Consider the following 19,298-nt stretch of genomic DNA (forward strand, 5'->3'; position numbering starts at 1 on the left):
AGGGAAAGGAGAAATTAATAACAAAACATTTTCTTGACGAGTTGTTTATGCATTTAGAAATAGAAATTTTAATTCTCATCTACTTTTGGAAAAGAAAACCTGGTTAGGTATTTATTTAAAAAAAAATTAGTAATTGCTTTCGGTCAATATATTATATAAAAATCTGCTTCAGCAGAAAATATTGCTTACAAGTTTTTTTGGTTAGCAGAAACTATAGCAGGATACCAGTCACACGTTGTACACAAGACATGGTATTTGGCTAGTTACCTTATTCTGGTAAGCATATTTGTGTAAGCTATTTTTTGTGCTTAAGCAGCTCTATGCAATTGGGCCCTGCTGTACATAAACATGGCACCCAAAGAACATGCACTTGTTCAAACAACATGCCTGAAAATGCCAGAACAGCTTTAAAAATTGCAAGAAACTTGACCCATTTAATAGAGCTGCTTAAAAAAGTAGCTAAACACAACAAAAGTATGCTTACGAAAATTTGTTTCCAACCCAACCATGTCACAAGTACCGTATATAACTGGTTTCCTGTGCTTTTTTAGCTCATCAGAAAGGAGCTCTATCCAATAATTATGGGCCAGAGGGCCCAATTTCATAAAGCTGTTTAAATGCTTAAGCACAAAAATTAAGCTTAGCAAATTTCTTCGCTGTGCAAAATAAAAATCAATTGCAACAAATCAAACTTAATGGAATTTTTGCTAATCACCAGTTTTGATAAGCAATATTTCCATGTGTTCGTATGCTTACATGCTCTATGAAAGTTGGCCCTGGTATGACAGATTACACTATTAAAGGAAACAGCAAACATTATTTGTCAGGTTTAAATGACTCAAAATTTGATATCAATATAGAACAGAAACAATCATTTCTCAGTTTCAACAAGGGTACAAAAAAGTTGTTCTACTGTAGACTTAATTTCAAGTTTGAGTTCGCTGCTATTCAGCATCAGCCACGCAAAACTCCCACAGATTAGCTATCGAAGGTGTTCGTAGGCTAACGACGGAGATTAATCCACAAGTGGTGCGCTATTTAGCCAATGGCTAGCAATTTGCTTCTCTGTAGTATAGAATAGCCATCCTCAAATATTGTCCTGATTTTGTACTACGGGTGTCCTTTTTTTTATTCGATTTAGAGGAGAAGAAGACAAAACAATATTAGAAAATTTAAAATCACCATGACGGTGCCGATTTTGATGTACATGGTCTGGATAACAAACACCTAGACTAAAAGCCTTTGGGTCGATTTAATAAAGAACTTTGGACTGGCCCTAAGTTAATATGACTAGTCCTAGAAGATATTAAAAACTTCAGGCTAGGCCTAAGTTAAGACGAGTAACTCATCCTAACTCGAGATATAAGACTATTCCAAACCCTTTGTGAAATCCACCCCTGATCACAGACTTGGAAACCAAGTCGAGTGTCGGTGCCTTCCTTAAGCTCCCATCTGTCGCTTCTTGAGGACATTCAACAGAGCCTTGGCTCGGAGAGCTTCCTTTCTTGGTCTCTTTGGCTGCATGTGTCCGTGCTTTGGCTCCTTGTGTTCAGCAGACTCATCTGAGGAAAGAGAAAAACACTTTCAAATTTAATCTTGGGAAATGGGAAACGTTGACGGGGCCGTTGTCCTAGAGAAATTGGTCCACAGGAATTTCTGTCGTCCCCATGTGACAAAATTTACGTGGGGTAAGATGTTATAAAGATGGCACTATCAGAAGTGGTTTGCCGTACGGGGGGGGGAAGGGAAGCGCAGAATCTACGAATCTCCTTCCACACCGACCTCTAGAACTACATGGAAAAAAAATGTAATCCAGAGGGACCTCTCCAGACAACGCACTGGGTGGTCTGTTGAGGAGGCAGAAGTGTCAGCGCAAGATCGGTCTATTTGGAAGCTTCTCACCAGTCAGGCAGACGGTGCAGATATGCCTAATGCTAACTGATGATGCTGATGAATTTTGCAAGGGAACTTAACACTAACATGTACATTGTTCTTATTACAAGGAAGTTAACATGACACTTTGCTCTGTTGTTCGTCATATTTGTTATACTAACCTGAAGAATCAGAGCTTACGGAGTCGGAGCCAGAGCTGGAGCTGGAGCTGATTGATACTGTAAAAAAAAAAAATTCATTACAATGAAACTGATTCTGGATTTCATGGCCAGAGAGATTTGCGCGCGCAAAGTTAAAGGGTGAGTCCAACAGATCAATCGTTCATTGACGTCATAAGAAATTTATATTTAGACGCTTGCATAGGCCGCCATTGACACATGTAAGGGCGTGTACGCACAACACACAGCATTTAGCCAATGATGACTTTCTTTGACGTCAATGAGGGCGCTGTGTGAGTTTGTGCCGTCATTCAAGGGCATTTATTACTTCCATTGCACAAACGGTATTCGTAATACTAACCTGAAGAGTCGGAGCTTCCAGAGCTGGAGTAAGAGCTAGAGCTAGAGCTGACTGATACTGTAAAAAAAATATAAAGAAAATATCCTGCTCATTACAAGGAATTTGGTTATAGATTTCCTGGAGAGAGATTGATTTGCACACGCAAAGTTAGGGACACGTCCCAACCAGGGCCCAATTTCATAGCGCTGCTTAACGGTAAGCAAATTTACGTGCTTACTGTAGCAGAAAAATTTGCTTAAGCCTTAGCGTATTTCACACGTGAGCAGAAAAATTGGGCGGCCATTATTGCGTGTTTACCGTGGATTTGCATTGTGACGTCATTTATTTTCGTGCGATAAGCACCGGAAGGTTAGCATGCCTTTTCGTGTGCTTACGGTTAGCAGCGCTATGAAATAGAAATTGCATAGTAAGCACAAAATCGGCCGCTAAGCAGCGCTGTGAAATTGAGCCCTGATAGTTGGTGGTCAATCACGTCATAAACAATATTTAGACGCTTGCAAAGGCCGCCATCGGTGATGATAAACAATGGACACGTGTAAGCGAGTACGCGCCACACACAACATTCATCCAATGATATTAGATCTTTCTAAGACGTCTACAGGGCGCTGTGTGAGTTTGTGCCGTCATTCAAGGGCATTATTTTACACTTCCATTGCACAAACGGTATTCGTAATACTAACCTGAAGAGTCGGAGCTTCCAGAGCTGGAGTAAGAGCTAGAGCTAGAGCTGACTGATTCTGTAAAATTAAAACAAAACAAAGAAACTTTGTTCTCATTACATGGAATTTGATTCTGGAGATTGATTTGCACGCGCAAAGTTAAAGGGACACGTCCCAACCAGATAGTTGGCGGTCAATTACGTCATAAGCAATCTATATTTAGACGCTTGTAAAGACAGCCATTGGTGATGATAAACAATGGACACGTGTAAGCGAGTACGCGCCACACACAACATTCATCCAATGATGTTAGATCTTTCTAAGACGTCTACAGGGCGCTGTGTGAGTTTGTGCCGTCATTCAAGGGCATTATTTTACACTTCCATTGCCCTAACGGTTTTCGTAATACTAACCTGAAGAGTCGGAGCTTCCAGAGCTGGAGTAAGAGCTAGAGCTGACTGATTCTGTAAAATTAAAACAAAACAAAGAAACTTTGTTCTCATTACATGGAATTTGATTCTGGAGATTGATTTGCACGCGCAAAGTTAAAGGGACACGTCCCAACCAGATAGTTGGCGGTCAATTACGTCATAAGCAATTTATATTTAGACGCTTGCAAAGGCCGCCATTGGTGATGTTAAACAATGGAAACATGTAAGCGAGTACGCGCCACACACAACATTCATCCAATGATGATAGATCTTTCTTTGACGTCAAAGGCGCCGGAGCTGGTGAGTTTGTGACGTCATGTAAGGGAATTTACAATTTCCGTTGCCCTAAAGGTATTCGTTATACTTACCTGAAGAATCAGAGCTGACTGAGTCGGAGAGTTCTGTGAACACAAAAAAAGAAATATAATTATAATAATAACTGAGTCTGGATTTCCTAAAGATTACTTTAAAGATTGATTATTTCGAAGTTGCAAGAGGATTATGGAAGAAAAACCGCACTTGATGTACAACTTTTGTGTGCTTTCAGATGCCTAAAAAAGGCTTCGGGCTTGAATTTATTATCTGGGTGAGAATTGATCTCTTTTTCAAAAAATACGTTACTTCAGAGGGAACCGTTCGCACAATGTTGTATACCATCAACAGCTCTCCGTTGCTCGTTACCAAGAATGTTGGTATGCTAACAAAATATTTTATTATTAACTACCGAAAGTGTAGAAATGTCTTTAGGGGATTTCTGGGTTTCAATGCGCACATGGAGAGATAAAAGGGGACGAGGGTACACCATGCCCATTATCGAGCACCACAAATGTGGGGCTTGTCAAAACGTTTCGTCCATAAAAATATGGACACCTCGGCTTAATAGATCGAGTGGGCTTTTAGTCTCCTGCATTTCCCTCAAAACACGAAGTGAAAATACTGTTCTTGAACAGTTATTTACCAAACGTGTGCCTTTAAAGGATGTTGGTTCTTTTAGTAACACAAAACACAATGTCCACAGATACTACCGTTTGAAGATAATGATAGTAGCAAGCGTACCTTAAAATATGAGTTGCTATAGGGGGCGAGAAATGAGTAAAACAATGCCATGAAAATACGTTTTTAAACATGCTAAAATAATTCTCGTCTCATGATCACTGAGACGAATTATTTCCATGACATCGTTTTACTCGCTCAAAAACTACATCACCTCAGCAAGTAATATTTTCAGGGAAGTTTTCTGCTATCATTGTGTTCAAACTGTGTTAGTTTAGTGTAAATCTGTAGACATTGTGTTAAATTTGTTTGTCCTACAAAAAGTACATTGCACATTTAACAAACCAAACCCCATATTGAAGTGTCTCAAATGACACGATACTTTTGTATGGATAGCATCGATCCTTTTAGTGTCATTACCTAGTTGCCTCTTCTTGTAAGCGTTCACCAGTTGACGTTTCATCGCCTTCATCTTCATTGCCTTCACGAGGGCCTTTGGTGGTCCTGCGGGTTTCTTCTCACCAGATTTGTCTTCTAAGAAATGGAAATCGTAACTGAGGATCAGGAATCTCTGAGAATCTTATTAATAATTCAGAGGATAGTATAGGAACATAAGGGATACTTGTGATACGAGAAGAAAATGATTTGTAAAAAGCTAAACTTTTTTTTTTTTTTTTTTTTTGGGGGGGGGGGGGAGGGGGGTGACTTGCCCTCTACAGCAAATCGGGCACGGTATAATTGGTCAAGGACAAGTATTACTTTCTAGTTCGTGTAAAGCGCGTGCGCGACACACATCATTCAGCCAACAATAATTGATCTTCCTTATGATGCCAGTGAGGGCGCTGGCTGAGCTGTGACGTCATACAAGGGAATTATACATCACTATTGCTCTAACGGTATTCGTAATACTAACCTTCAGATTCGGATTCAGATTCGGAGCTTGCGGAGTAGGAGCCAGAGCTAGAGCTTGAGCTGACTGATGAACGAAAAAAAAAAAAAAAATGTTTTCATTACAATGAAACGGTTTGTGAGTTTCCTGAAGAGAGAGATGTTTGCCCAAGCAAAGTTAAACTTCCCGACCAGGAGTGCGTTTTGGCGACCCCAACCAAAAACTGTTTCTGACGTCATACCCAAAAACGGTAACCGAACTCACAACTCGGTTATCGTTCAGTCTGAACAGCAGAACCAACGACCAACAACCGAAACAGTTTTGGTTGGGGTCGCCAAAAGGCACTCCTGACAAATGTCTTGCGGTCAATAATTACGTCAATCTATATGTATAAGCTTGTAATGACCGCCGTACGCCTTTCTTGATATTTATGCATGAGGTACGTCACAATGCTAATCAAAAACGATGCGATGGATGGGCGAAGCTGGCCGGCCACTGCAAGTAATAGACCTTATGCACATAACGTCATTTCAGTAGGGCAATAACGCAATACTGTGCGCCGCGCGTACAAATCTGTGCGTCTCGATTGTTTCGTCACCGTTTTTCCTCGAAGATGGCGACTGGATGACGTCACTGCATAAGGTCTATTCCTAGCCAAAATGAGGCTATGGTCGCACGTTCCCCCATCACTTGCAGTGGCTGCGCCCATCGCCTCGTTTTGAGTTAGCATTGTGACGTACCTCATGCATAAATATTAAGAGAGGCGTATGGGGGACGTGCGCGCCCATAGCCTCATTTTTGGGTATGAATTATGACGTCATGCATACATAATAAGAGAGGCGTATTGCTGAGGTTACGCAATGGAGGCGTATAATAAGCACATACGCGCGCACCACACACACATCATTCATCCAATGATGATCAAGCTTCCTTTGATGTCGCTGGGGGCGCTGAGTGGGCTTGTGACGTCATTTAAGGGAGTTAACATATCACTATGCGCTGTAGTTCGTCATACTAACCTGATGAAGAACCAGAACTTCCGGAGTCGGAGCCAGGGCTTTCTTCTTCTGTGAACACGAAACATTGAAAAAATAGTTCTCATTACACTTAAACTGATTATGAATTTCAAGGAGAGAGATTTGCACGCACGCGCAAAGCTTAAGGGACACGTCCCAAACCGATGTGCACTTTTATTACTTACCTAGTTGCCTCTTCTTGTAAGCGTTTACCAGTTGACGTTTCAGCGCCTTCATCTTCATTGCCTTCACGAGCGCCTTTGGTGGTGCTGGTCTCTCTTCACCAGATTTGTCTTCTAAAAAAATCAACATCGTAACTGAGAATTAGGAATCTCTGAAAATAATTATTACCAATTATTCAGATGATTAGGGCCTATTAAGGGGTACTTCTGATACAGGAAGAATTGGTTCTGTAAAGTAGTAGTTAAACATTTCATTTTTTCGGGGAGGAACACCCCCCTATGCCACATATCGGGAGCGGTTCATTCGATTTAGTTGAAGGACTAGCTACTTTCTCTTTCGTGTAAACGCGTACGTCATACTCAAAATTCATCCAATGGGTGCATTCGTTTAGCTTCCCTGGGTCGACCCCGATGTGGCGTATTTTATTTTTTTTCCAGGACTGTGTGCCTACGTACGTGGGGCACAATTACCCAACGTTCGTCCCGGAAAAATCGCCTATTTCGTTTTTTTCAGGTGGAGCGAGGGTAAACATCTGCACACGTTCGTCCTGGAAAACGAAATAGGCGATTTTTCCAGGACGAACGTTGGGTAATTGTGCTAGTTGAGCTTCTGACGTCATGCACGGGAAATTGTTTTAACGGTATTTGTCATACTAACCTTCAGAGTCGGAGCTTACGGAGCCGGAGCTCACGGAGTCGGAGCTTGCGGAGCCGGAGCTCACGGAGTCGGAGCTGATGGAGTCGGAGACAGAGGAGCTATCTGTTTATGTGAGCACAAAACAAAGAAACCGTGTTTTCATTACATTGAACTGATTCTGTGTTTCCTCCAGAAAGACTTGTAAACGCAAAGCCAAGGGACACGTCCCACCCAGTGCTAATTTTGTGCATTTGGGATAAATTTGCGAATCATGCTTATACTGATGGATGATACTGAATGTTGACAAAATAGATGACGTTTCAACGCCGTCATCACTGTATTCATGGGCGCCTTTGGTGGGGCTGTTTTTTTTTTACTTCTTAGGAATCGTAATTGGGAATCAGGAATCTCTGAGAACTATTAACAAAATTATTTAGAGGACTTTAGGATTTCTGACACAAGAAGAAAATGATTTATTTAAAAGTATTTAAACCTTTTTTTTTTTTGGGGGGGGGCACACTCTCTGCCACTTATCGGGCCCGGTGTATTCAATTAAACTCACCTTCTTCTTCCCTTTTTGATTCGGACTCAGACGATAATGTCAAGTCGCTTGATGACCAGGACTCGGGCCACTCAAACTCACTCAGCTTCCCCCATGATTCAGGCCACTCGGAGCTAGACCAGGATTCCGGCCATTCGAACGTGAAGGACGATGATGCATCGGAGCCAGAGTCGGAAGCTGTACATTTATTTTGTATAGGAAATAATTTAAGGTATTTATTTATTTATTTATTTATTTTTATTTTAAATCTTTAGACATACACAATAGTTACAAGTTGTACAGGGGCTGTCAAGGTTAAAACAAAAGTATAAAACTGTCATCAAAAGGTGTGTAAAACCATGTGTTGTAGACTGAGTTAAAGAGTTTGGATATCTTTTGTAATACGCCCTCAGATTTAAATTGAATTTAAATATAATTGGTAATAAAAACGTTCGGTAAGAAGCCTACAGCAGTTTTCGATTGAGTATAATGTGAACTTGTTCTTACCTAGCTGCCTCTTCTTGTGAGCGTTCACCAGTTGACGTTTCAGCGCCTTCATCTTCATTGCCTTCACGAGCTCCTTCGGTGGTGCCGGTTTCTTTTCACCTGATTTGTGTTACAAGAAATGAACATCGTTACTGAGAATCAGGAAGTTCTTGGAATTATTGGAAATTATTCAGAGTATTTTATAAATGGTGTATTTCGGATACAACGTCTTTTTTTGGTGTGTTAACTTTTTTCGGGGAGGGAGGGGGCACCCCTCTGTCACATATCAGGCCCGGTGTAATCAATTAGTTAGTCAATGACTATTTGCTTTCTCTTTCACCCTCACTTTGTGATTCGGACTCACCCAATACGGTTGGATTGACTCACCTTTTCCCGCGGACTTTTTCATTTCGTTCCATTCCGATGATGTCCATACGCTTGGACCCCAGGAATCTTTCCATTCAAACTCGCTCAGATCCCACGACTCGGGCCACTGGAAATCCGACCAATCAAACGAAGACCAGTCGGACTTCCCCCAAGAATCTTTCCACTCAAACTCGCTCAGATCCCACGACTCGGGCCACTGGAAATCAGACCAATCAAACGAAGACCAGTCGGACTTCCCCCAAGAATCTTTCCATTCAAACTCGCTCAGATCCCACGACTCGGGCCACTGGAAATCAGACCAATCAAACGAAGACCAGTCGGACCAGTTGAAACTGTAAGAAGTGCTAGAATCTGACGGGGAGTCAGAGCCAGAGCTCGCCACGGGGCTAGGGTTTGATGAGTCTGAGTCTGAGCTTGCTTCGTTTTCAATCTGCCGACGCTGCAGCAGAGCTTTCTTTGCGGACGCTTTCAATCCTGCGACCTTCTTGGCTACTGTTGGAGCAAAGACACAATACACAAATGCAATTTAAAAACACATTGCGCGTAAATCTGTAAAGGCGTTGTACTTTAATCTGATATAAAACCGTTCAAAGGTTCCGGTGTCAGATGCAAATGTGTCCGCCACGCTATGCTGTCCGCTCCGGACACTTTTGTATATGCAATCGTGTCCGGGGCTATGCAAAAACCGTCCAGCGGACATGTACATGACTGTACATGTATATGCGCGCGTAAGCGAGCGTGCATGCACTGAACCTACGTAATGCAACATGAATATTCACGTGTTTTATTATTGCAGCGAATACCCAACGGCCAAACATTTCTCATGTCATTCATGACATGCACTTATAGCTTGTGAAAAAAATGGCGAACGTGTTCCGTCGACCAAGGCCGTTTAATTTACTGCAAGGACGGTTTTGCACGGGGGCAGACACAATTGCATCATGCAGCAGCGTCCGGGTGGACACGATTGCATATGCAAAACCGTCCGGCGGACATTATTGCATATGCAATAATGTCCTCCGGATACTATTGCATGGAGGACATAATTGCACGCGACACCGGTCAAGGTGAAACAGAGGGAAGTCTCAATGATAGGGAAAGCAAGTGTGAACAGGTGTGTCTTTAGTTGCAGCTAACAAGGGGGATGTTTTCCCTGAGGTGTTCTCATGAAGCGTTGACGCACTGATGATACAACTGGTGGGCAAACTGAGGGTTCATCGTGCATTTTTGTATGGGCTGATGGTGTCCTGGGTGGATTTCACAAAGAGTTAAGACTAGTCTTATCTCGAGTAGACGAGTTAAGACTCAGTCCTAACTCTTTGTGAAATCGACCCCTTGACCCCCAAATTAAAAAAACCTGCACAAAATTGTCTCCGGACCTCCACAACAGTCAATTATTTTTGGAGTGAGGTACAAATCGAAAAAGAGTTGTTGGAAGGTGCCACATGTTTCCTTTCCTTCGCCGTTTCGGGGGTACGTTGTTTATACCCGGGTCACACTTAGGCCCTTTTCGAAGTGACGGATTCGGCTCAGGCTTACTTGGCCCCGCCGGTTGTTTTGGCAATTCCGCGTGCTTTGCGTTCGAGCTTCAGACGAGAGGACGGAGCCTCCAGCCAAATCCAAAGCCAACGACGTAGTTTCAAAAAGGGCAATAAACGCCGCTTCTACTAATAACGATGAAAAAGTGGTCGAGGAGCGTGGTGATGAGCCAAACGATAGACTTGATTCAAGTCCCGTTCTCGTGTGAGAGGTCCCAAGGCATATCACGTCAACTACTATAGCAAACTGTCCGTATAGCAAGGCGCGCTCGCCGTCATAAGGTTGGGGATCGGAGTATCACAAAACATCAGTTTTCTGGCGATGGCATGGGATTGGGATTCGAGTCAAGTCTAGCCAAACGTTGGAGGGATTCCATGAGCGTGGTTAGGTCAGGGTTGGATCTCTTAATCGGGAAGCTGCATTATATTTCAGTTTTGGGGATAAAAACTTATGTCTCTTTCCATAACCACGTATCTTTACTCCGAAAACAAATGATTCTACTGTACTTACTTATATTATAACCAAATAAATTTTTATTGTCATTAATTTTACGAATAACTGCCAACGAACATTTTACATTTAAAGGAACATTTGAAGGAACATTACGGAATGGGTTTTTGCTAACAAACAGTTGCTGTAAACGTTTGAGATCTGGATCACGAGGAAAAAAGTGACACAACGATTACACATTTTTGCATGATATCGATTATACATAATCAAACGCTCACTGGGCGCTAAACTCCACAACGGGAAAATAGTTTTATTTATTTATTTCTCATCTAGTATGACATTTCAGACAGTAGACGTTTTCTACTATCATCATCATTAGTAAATCTGTTTTCTTAGATGATTGGTTTTCTTTTACCAATTCTGTAATGTTCGGGGTTTTTTCTCTCTCCTTTTTATTTATTTTTCATTTTTTTTGCTTACCCAATGCGGCCTTCAGTGCTTTGAGTTCAGGGCGGCGGGCGGCCTGTTGGTTTAAAGAAAAACAAGTTATTGGTTATGTTTATTAATTGGTTTTTACCCATACACCGATGTGTGTTAGCACTGTATACTCAGTACTTTCCTGAGTCCTGTGTAAAAAATATCACAGGCATGTTACTCGGGTGGGATTCGAACCCACGACCCTTGCAATTCTAGAGCAGTGTCTTAAAGGAAGACGTTGCCTTGGATCGGACGAGTTGGTCTTTGAAAAGCATTTGAAACAGTTTGTTATGAAATGTATATGGTTAGAAAGATATTTTAAAAGTAGAATATAATGATCCACACAAGTATCACTCAAAATTGCACGGTTTTCATTTTACGTCGCGAACTAACACGGTCGGCCACTTATGGAAGTCAAAGTTTTGATTCCCATAAATGGCCGACCGTGTTTGTCGACGAGGTTAAACGAAAACCACGCAATTTCGAGGCATATTAATTTGTTTAGATCATTGTATTCTACTTTTACAACATCTTTCTAACCATATCGATTTTATAACAAACGGTTACATGACGCTTTTCAAAGACCAACTCGACCGATCCAAGGCAACGTGTTCCTTTAACAACTAGACTACCGTTGAGCTCGTTTCCATGGTCAATATTCCAGCTGTATACATAACTTAACAATTACAAATTATAAGGCGCTATTCTATCAAGTTCATAGCGCACTTGATTAAAACATGAATAAAGGTGTGTCTTATAAGAACCTAACGAAATGAGAAAAAGTAACAGATTCCCTGTTATTTATATAGACACGGTAATTGTCAAAGACCAGCATCTTTATTGGTATGTCCCCAAACATGCACAAAATCAATTAAACCAATCTGTGAAAATTTTGACTGAAAATGGTAATCGAAGTTGAGATTAACGACAAAAAAAAAAAAACACCTAAAAGGTCTTCAGACCTGAACTAAGTCGAGTGAGAAATTACTTTTTTTTTTAGTAATTACCGGGAGTGTCCATTGCTTTTAAAGCCATTGGGCCCTTTCGGTTCAGAAAAAAAATAAAAGTTCACAGATTTACAAATAACTTACAGGGTTTACAGAAGGCAATGGTGAAAGACTTCTCTTGAAATATTATCCCATGAAATGCTTTACTTTTTGAGAAAACAGCAAAACAATATAAATTAGGGATTTATTTTAAACACATGTCATGACACGGCGAAACGCGCGGAAACAAGGGTGGGGTTTCCGTTGTTTTCTCCCGACTCCGATGACCGATTGAGCCTAAATTTTCACAGGTTTGTTATTTGATATAGAAGTTGTGGTACACAAAGTGTGGGCCTTTGACAACACTGTTTACCGAAAGGGTCCAATGGCTTTAAGTTTATATACTTGTACATGTAGGCTACACGTGTACACATAATAGTTATTCTGCTCAAGCCAGACTCCTACTATTGTGGATGGTGCCCATGACTACATTTACGGACAGTGAATGTAACACTGCTTCAGACCCAGGAGTTTTTCATGTTATTCCATTTATTAATTTCACAGGTAAAACTGCAAGTACGGACAATAGAAACGGTAAAGAAAACAAATAAATGTACATACAATTAGGTGGGAGAACCCCCCCCCCCAAAAAAAAAAAAAAAAAAAAAGAAAAGAAAGTAAAACCAAAAAATAGCACCCATGATGGATTTCTGAAAAGTAAACTAAATTACTACCGAATTAACCTCCTGATACCACCATTTGAGAAGAGACATTATAAAAGGACATTAGATGGACAATATTGAATCATGGCTCATAGGGCCTACAGTAAAAAAATATAGAACTATAATACAATCAATTCAAACTGTACACAAAATGGGCATTGACAAAATAAATACAAATTCGGTAAAAAAGAGATTCTGGTAACTTACAAAGTAAAATGCACTACAAAAATTGAGAATAAGAACAAGCTACAAGGCATTTGAATGGGTATGGCAACTTGAAAGGAGAAGTGGCACTGTGCCCATCGACGGTTCATGATCAAATCAGTGTAGCCCTCACCTCGAAATAGCCGTTCGGCCTTGTATTACGATAAGCGTTGCCCAGCAAGGCTCTTTACGCACGCACCAGCCCGCTCTGACTTCACGAAATGCATAGATATACTATACCGCACGGCACATAACAGTACTTGATACCACGGGGTCGAAGCATGACTTTTCGAGGTATCAACGAGGTTACAAACAAGGTACTCATGGCGCTGAGTATTATTATTATACAAACTTTCAGAAAGATAGGTTGTAGTATTGCAGTCATGATTTCTGATACCCAATTATTTAGCACATTATTTAAAGGGTTTACAATGTGCTACACGGCGCATATAGCAGTCACAGCCATGAATACCGGGGCAAACCCTTTCTCTTTTCGAAAAGTACACAGGGTTCTTTTACACGGGCTACACAACACATGGGACCAACGGCTTTACGTCCCATCCGAAGGACGAAATATCTGTGCATTTTTTATCAATATTTGTCCTTGTAATGCTACATTATTCAGCAGTCGTGCTGCCAGGTTTTTATTTTTATTTTTTATAAATGAATGAATGAATGAATGAATTAAGAGATGAATGAATGAGTTAGGGTGTTTCATTACATGGCGTTACCGCAAACTTCCACCATGCGAAGTTTCAAACACTTTCCAAAGAAATATATATAATATTGAAATAAGACTAACCGGTTTGCCTTGAGCCTCAAGCGAGACAGCAAGTAGAACTATACACACAGCGATCAGAAGACGAGCCATCTTGAACAAATTCCGTCAGAAACACTTCCTGAGATAAGTAAACTCCCCGGTTTTAAAGAATTTAAACCCTCCAAGACTGTCGCAGTAAAACCCCGTGAGAGATGGGCGTCAACACCGAAAGACTCATTCTGATTGGCCCAGAGTCCCTGAGCTGTCGTTTGACGTCACTGTTGCTCAGCAACCCATGGCAACATCCAATCCATTGGTCGTTTTTTTCAATAGTCCTAAAATGTTACTCTGGCTGATCAAACAAGTGTCTATTTGAAGACGCTTATTATAGAAAGTATGTATAAGAACAGGGTTATGTGAAAGTGTTTACACAAGGTGCTATTCTTGTTTTCCTTTTAGATGTAGATGTCCAGTTGAGATCAAAGACTTAGTTCAAACAACGAGTACAAATAATGTTTGGTGGTATATTTTGCGGACGTGTCATGGCAATGTGGGGATTTCGGTACTTGTTTTGATACCAGTAACTAGGGCTACAGGGTCAGGATTCAGTTGCAAAAGAATTATGAACGAAAAACACCCTTGTGGCGCAAAATAATAATGTGTTGTTTCCAGATGCCTAAAAAGGGGTTCAGGCCTTAGAGAGATTGGACACGTTTTGTAATGGTCAAAGGGTATAAAAATAAGCACGCAGCGCTATTATTTGTAAAATTGTACTGTCACTCGGTGTATCCCAACATAGTATGCATAAAATAACAAACCTGTGAACATTATAATGATGCTTAACACTTTTAGTGCGCCATGTCTGTCAATGATGGCACAAGGCGCAAGTTAGGACTCGTCGAAGTTGCAAGAAAATCAAGAACAAACAAAAACTCTTGCACAGTGTGGCTTTCAGATGCCTAAAAAGGGCGCCCGTCCTTAAAACTATGTTAATATTATTTGAATGAGAAATCACCTCTTTCTTAAAAACTGCGTTACTTCAAAGGGAACCGTTTCTCACAAAATTGCATTTTATCATCAGCTCTCCATTGCTCGTTACCAAGTCAGTTTATGAATGTGAGAACTATAAGCATCTTATAGGGGCTTACAAGGTATAATGAAAAAGTGTTTGCACAAGGTGTTATTCTCGTTTTTCATATAGCTGTCATATAGTCCAGTTGAGATTTCAAAGACTAAGTTTGAGACTTCAAAGACTTTTCAAATAACGGGTACAACAATGATATTTGGTGGTATATTTTGCAGACGTTTCGTGGCAATGGGGTTTTTGGTAACTATTTTGATACCAGTAACTAAGGCCAAAGGGTCGCTAAATCACATGGAGTCAGCACGTGATACTTAGCTACATTAAGATTCACGGGTTCAGGATTTTGATTTTCAAAGGAACCACCAAAAAAAACTATAGAGGCCACTCACCACCGAGCCCAACTGCCTACCACTGTCGACTGCTTACTGCCGACTTAAAGGCAGTGGACACTATTGGTATTTACTCAAAATAATTATCAGCATAAAACCTTGCTTGGTAACGAGTATTGGGGAGAGGTTGATATTATAAAACATTGTGAGAAACGGCTCCCTCTGAAGTGACGTAGTTTTCGAGAAAGAAGAAATTTTCCACGAATTTGAGGTCTCGAAATCAAGCATCTGAAAGCACACAACTTGGTGTGACAAGGGTGTTTTTTTTCTTTCTTTCATAGTGATCGCAACTCCGACGACCAATTGAGCTCCAATTTTCACAGGTTTGTTATTTTATGCATATGTTGAGATACAGTGAGGAGACTGGTCTTTGACCGTTACCAATAGTGTCCAGTGTCTTTAATCGCTTATTGCTCCTATCTGTATTCTCACTTGGTTCCCCCCCCCCCCAAAAAAAAAAAAAAAATAATAATAAAAACAAAATTGCACAAATTTGTGTGGGTTTCAGATGCATAAAAACAGCTTCAGTCCTTCAGGCACATGGCCACTATTGGTTATTACTATAATAATAACAAATTGTTAGCAAATAAACTAACTTGGTAACAAGCAATAGCGAGCTGTTGACAGTATAAAACATTTTGAGAAATGGCTCAAGTAATGTAGTGTTTTTTTTTTTAGACAGAAGACAGTCTTCACTGAAACATTTTAATTGTATTCGAGAGCTCAGCTGACGTCTCGAAATGAAGCAACTGAAAGCACACAACTTGACGTGCGAATAATGTTTTTCTACCATTATTATCTCGCAACTTCGAATTTTAGTTCAAATTTGTACATGGTTTGTTACTTTGTGTATAATTATGTTGAGATACACCAATTGAGAAACTGGTCTTTGCATCTACCAAGGTGTCCAATGTCTTTAACTCTTTAAAGACAGTTGACACTTTTGGTAATTGTCAAAGACTTGTCTTCACAGTTGGTGTATCTCATCAACATAATATGCATAAAATAACAAACCTATGGAAATTTTAGCTCAATCGGTCGTCGAATTTGCGAGATAATAATGAAAGAAAAAAACACCCTTGTCACACGAAGTTGTGTGTTTTCTGATGCTTGATTTCGAGACCTCAAATTCTAAACTTGAGGTCTCGAAATCAAATTCGTGGAAAATTACTTCTTTCTCGAAAACTACGTCACGTCAGAGGGAGCTGTTTCTCACAATGTTTTATACCATCAACCTCTCCCCATTACTCGTAATCAAGAAAGGTTTTATGATGATAATTATTTTGAGTTACCAATAGTGTCCACTGCCTTTAAAAGGCACTGGATACTACTCAAAACAAAAGTTTTCTTGCTCACAATTATTTTTAGTAACTACGTCAGTGCCTTTAAGACAGTTATTAAAGTTTATGAATGTTACTATGAGACCCATAGCAGACAAAGGGTTTGTACAAGGCTATTGCAAAGTGTTTGCACAAGGTGTTATTCTTGTTTTTCATATAGCTGTCTTAGTCCAGTTGAGATTTTAAAGACTTACTTTGGGATTGTAGAATTAGTTTGAGATTCAAAGACTTAGTTCAAACAACGAGTACAAATAATGTTTGGTGGTATATTTTGCGGACTTGTCATGGCAATGTGGTGATTTCTGTAATTATTTTGATACCAGTAACTAGGGCTATAAGGGTCGTGATTTCGGGTTAGGAAAGGACACAGTAACACCCACGACGAGCCCATCGGCAACCTATTAACCCAACTGCCAGCCTTGAGTTCAGTTTAGTTCCGTTCATTTGTTGCTTGTGGTTTCCCAGGCTGGACTTTGTAGACATTTGAGTAACACATTATTTAATAGACAATTATATTTATACACATAAATTAAGTCTTAACGGATTCAAGTCTTAAAGATGCTATGTCAGATTTTTGGCCCCAAACTCTAAAAAAATAGATTTTTTTAAGTTAATGGTATTTCAAAGAGTATCACCCGCTCTAACGAAAAAAAAAAACTTTTACTTTTAATGGTCAGGAACCATGACAAAAATCTAAAACGTTTCTTATAAAACACATAAGAATTGGTTACGTGATATTATTGTCGGGATCCCAACAAAAACTCATTTTGAGCACTGTATTTCACTGCTACTAATAATTGGCGGACTTTTTCGAGCAATGGCTCAAATGAAAGCTTGTAACTTTCTCGACCCCCATCAAAGTACCTATTGAATCTTGAACCAAAATTTTGGGGTCAAATCAGTCAAAAATCTGACATAGCGTCTTTAACTATTAATTTTGTGAAATCCACCCTCACGGCACTTTAAGCACATTGAGGCGGTTGTGAAATGCGCTATAAGAACTTGTTCTTATTCAATGCAGAAACATTTTTATTTCAATGCTGTAATTCATTACAAAAAGCACATAATGTTGCAATTACCCAAGTAACACAGTAGCAAGAGATAATTATTAATATTTATTAGTATTAACTGTATTAAAGCCAGTGGACTCTATTGGTAAAATGTCAAAGACCAGTCTTCTCACTTGCTGTATCTCAACATATACATAAAATAATAAACCTGTGAAAATTTGAGCTCGATTGGTCGTCGGAGTTGCGAGATAACTATGAAAGAAAAAACACCCTCGTCACTCGAAGTTGTGTGCTTTCATATTATGCTTGATTTCGAGACCTCAAATTCTAAAGTTGAGGTCTCGAAATCAAAATCGTGGAAAATTACTTCTTTCTCGAAAACAACTCCACTTCATAATTCTAAATAATTCCAAATTTTAAATATGAGGTCTCGAAATCAAATTCGTCGAATACTACTCCGCTCCAGAGGGAGCTGTTTCTCACAGAATGTTTTAAACTACCAACCTCTCCCCATTACCAAATGAGGTTTTATGCTAATAAATACTTTGAGTAGTTACCAATAGTGTCCACTGCCTTTAAAGGATTGTTAAACAACATTTTCTGCGTAAAGCAGCTTTAGAAGTTGTGCCCTGAGCAGAAAGAGGCTTCGAGAGAGTTCGTTTCTCGGACCACCACGGGACAGCGGGCGCCCCAATTGACCAAACAGGAGACATGCACTGTTTGCTTTTGGTTGAGACACTTGTCCTTGATAAAAGAAAAACACTCGGAAATGGTTTTATCTGATGATGACAAGGTGCGACCACTGCATTCACGTTCTTTCCTCGGGGACTAGGTACACTGTAGCTGTTCTTTCCCGTGGACTAGGTACACTGTAGGCTACCCAGACTTATACTCAGATTTACTCCCCTCCAAACCATCTCAACTTCTAAAAGTAAGATTCAGTCATAAACATTCCCTTGCTTGGTGACACCTAATACGTGCACCCAGCTTACCATAATCATAGTGGACCCGAAAAGCCCATCACAAAAGAAGGCTTGGGGCAGTATACGTTGTTATTAATGTTTGCCTCCTTTTCAATATCGGAACAGACTGTTGATCTAAGATCTTTAAGTAAGCAGAGTATAGAGGCCCTACGCCTAGAAGGTGTAACACAAAAATGGTTAGCAAGTAAGAGCATTATTGTAAGTTATGGTATTTTTTAATTACCCTGCATTCAACACCCAAGCTGTAGCATATCCCCAAAGTATACTTATTAGTTGAGAACTAATGTACTATACCAATAATTAAGTTTTCGTTTACCATCCAGATATCAACGCTAACCAGTTTAAGTTGTCCGGGATGGGGGTAACTTAAGTGTCCTTAAAGGAACACTGTGCGAACTAACACGGTCGGCCATTAATTTTATGGGAGTCAAAAATCTGACTCCCATAAATGGCCGACCGTGTTAGTCGACGAGGTAAAAGGAAAACCGTGCAATTTCGAGGCATGTTTGTGTGGATCATTGTATTCTACTTTTACAACATCTTTCTATATAGCCATTTATGCATTTTATAAAAAAAAAAAACGGTTACAGACGCTTTTCAAAGACCAACTCGACCGATCCAAGGCAACGTGTTCCTTTAAGAGTTGTGATTTTTTGTGAATGTGTGTGTACTGCGTTTCACTCTTTTGTCGCAATAGACTTGTCGACAAGTCGTTGTGTCT

The 19,298-nt window shown here is 40.2% G+C and overlaps 1 protein-coding gene across 5 annotated transcripts; it reads right to left on the reverse strand.

Annotated features, from left to right (window-relative positions):
• Window positions 1–119: 119 nt before the first annotated feature.
• On the reverse strand, window positions 120–13,922 carry LOC139951735 (uncharacterized). 5 transcript variants are annotated; one of them, XM_071950793.1, is made up of 16 exons: window positions 13,814–13,922; window positions 11,103–11,145; window positions 8,634–9,125; window positions 8,268–8,366; window positions 7,782–7,958; window positions 7,241–7,342; window positions 6,586–6,693; window positions 6,404–6,451; window positions 5,409–5,471; window positions 4,916–5,029; window positions 3,871–3,903; window positions 3,485–3,535; window positions 3,093–3,149; window positions 2,413–2,469; window positions 2,055–2,111; window positions 120–1,562 (listed from the first exon to the last, which is right to left on the reverse strand). In XM_071950793.1, the coding sequence occupies exons 1-16, from the start codon at window positions 13,880–13,882 to the stop codon at window positions 1,441–1,443; spliced, it is 1,692 nt and encodes a 563-aa protein (XP_071806894.1). In that variant the 5' UTR covers window positions 13,883–13,922; the 3' UTR covers window positions 120–1,440. The 5 variants fall into 5 exon arrangements, with proteins under 5 accessions (XP_071806894.1, XP_071806895.1, XP_071806893.1 ...); XM_071950794.1 differs by having other exon boundaries at window positions 2,413–2,443; window positions 3,130–3,149; window positions 6,586–6,696; XM_071950792.1 differs by having other exon boundaries at window positions 6,586–6,696.
• Window positions 13,923–19,298: the final 5,376 nt, after the last annotated feature.

This window comes from Asterias amurensis, chromosome 19, assembly GCF_032118995.1.
Source record: "Asterias amurensis chromosome 19, ASM3211899v1".
Taxonomy (NCBI): Eukaryota; Metazoa; Echinodermata; class Asteroidea; order Forcipulatida; family Asteriidae; genus Asterias; species Asterias amurensis.

What these genes read in the sequence shown, in the direction of transcription:
- LOC139951735 (XM_071950792.1), bottom strand. Translation starts at nt 13,882, where the DNA reads ATGGCTCGTCTTCTGATCGCTGTGTGTATAGTTCTACTTGCTGTCTCG. An exon ending in TTACAAGAAGAGGCAACTAG is followed by an intron (nt 3,904 to 4,915) that starts GTAATGACACTA and finishes TTGTGTTCACAG; the next exon opens with AACTCTCCGACTCAGTCAGC. An exon ending in TGGAAGCTCCGACTCTTCAG is followed by an intron (nt 2,470 to 3,092) that starts GTTAGTATTACG and finishes TTTTTTTTACAG; the next exon opens with TATCAGTCAGCTCTAGCTCT.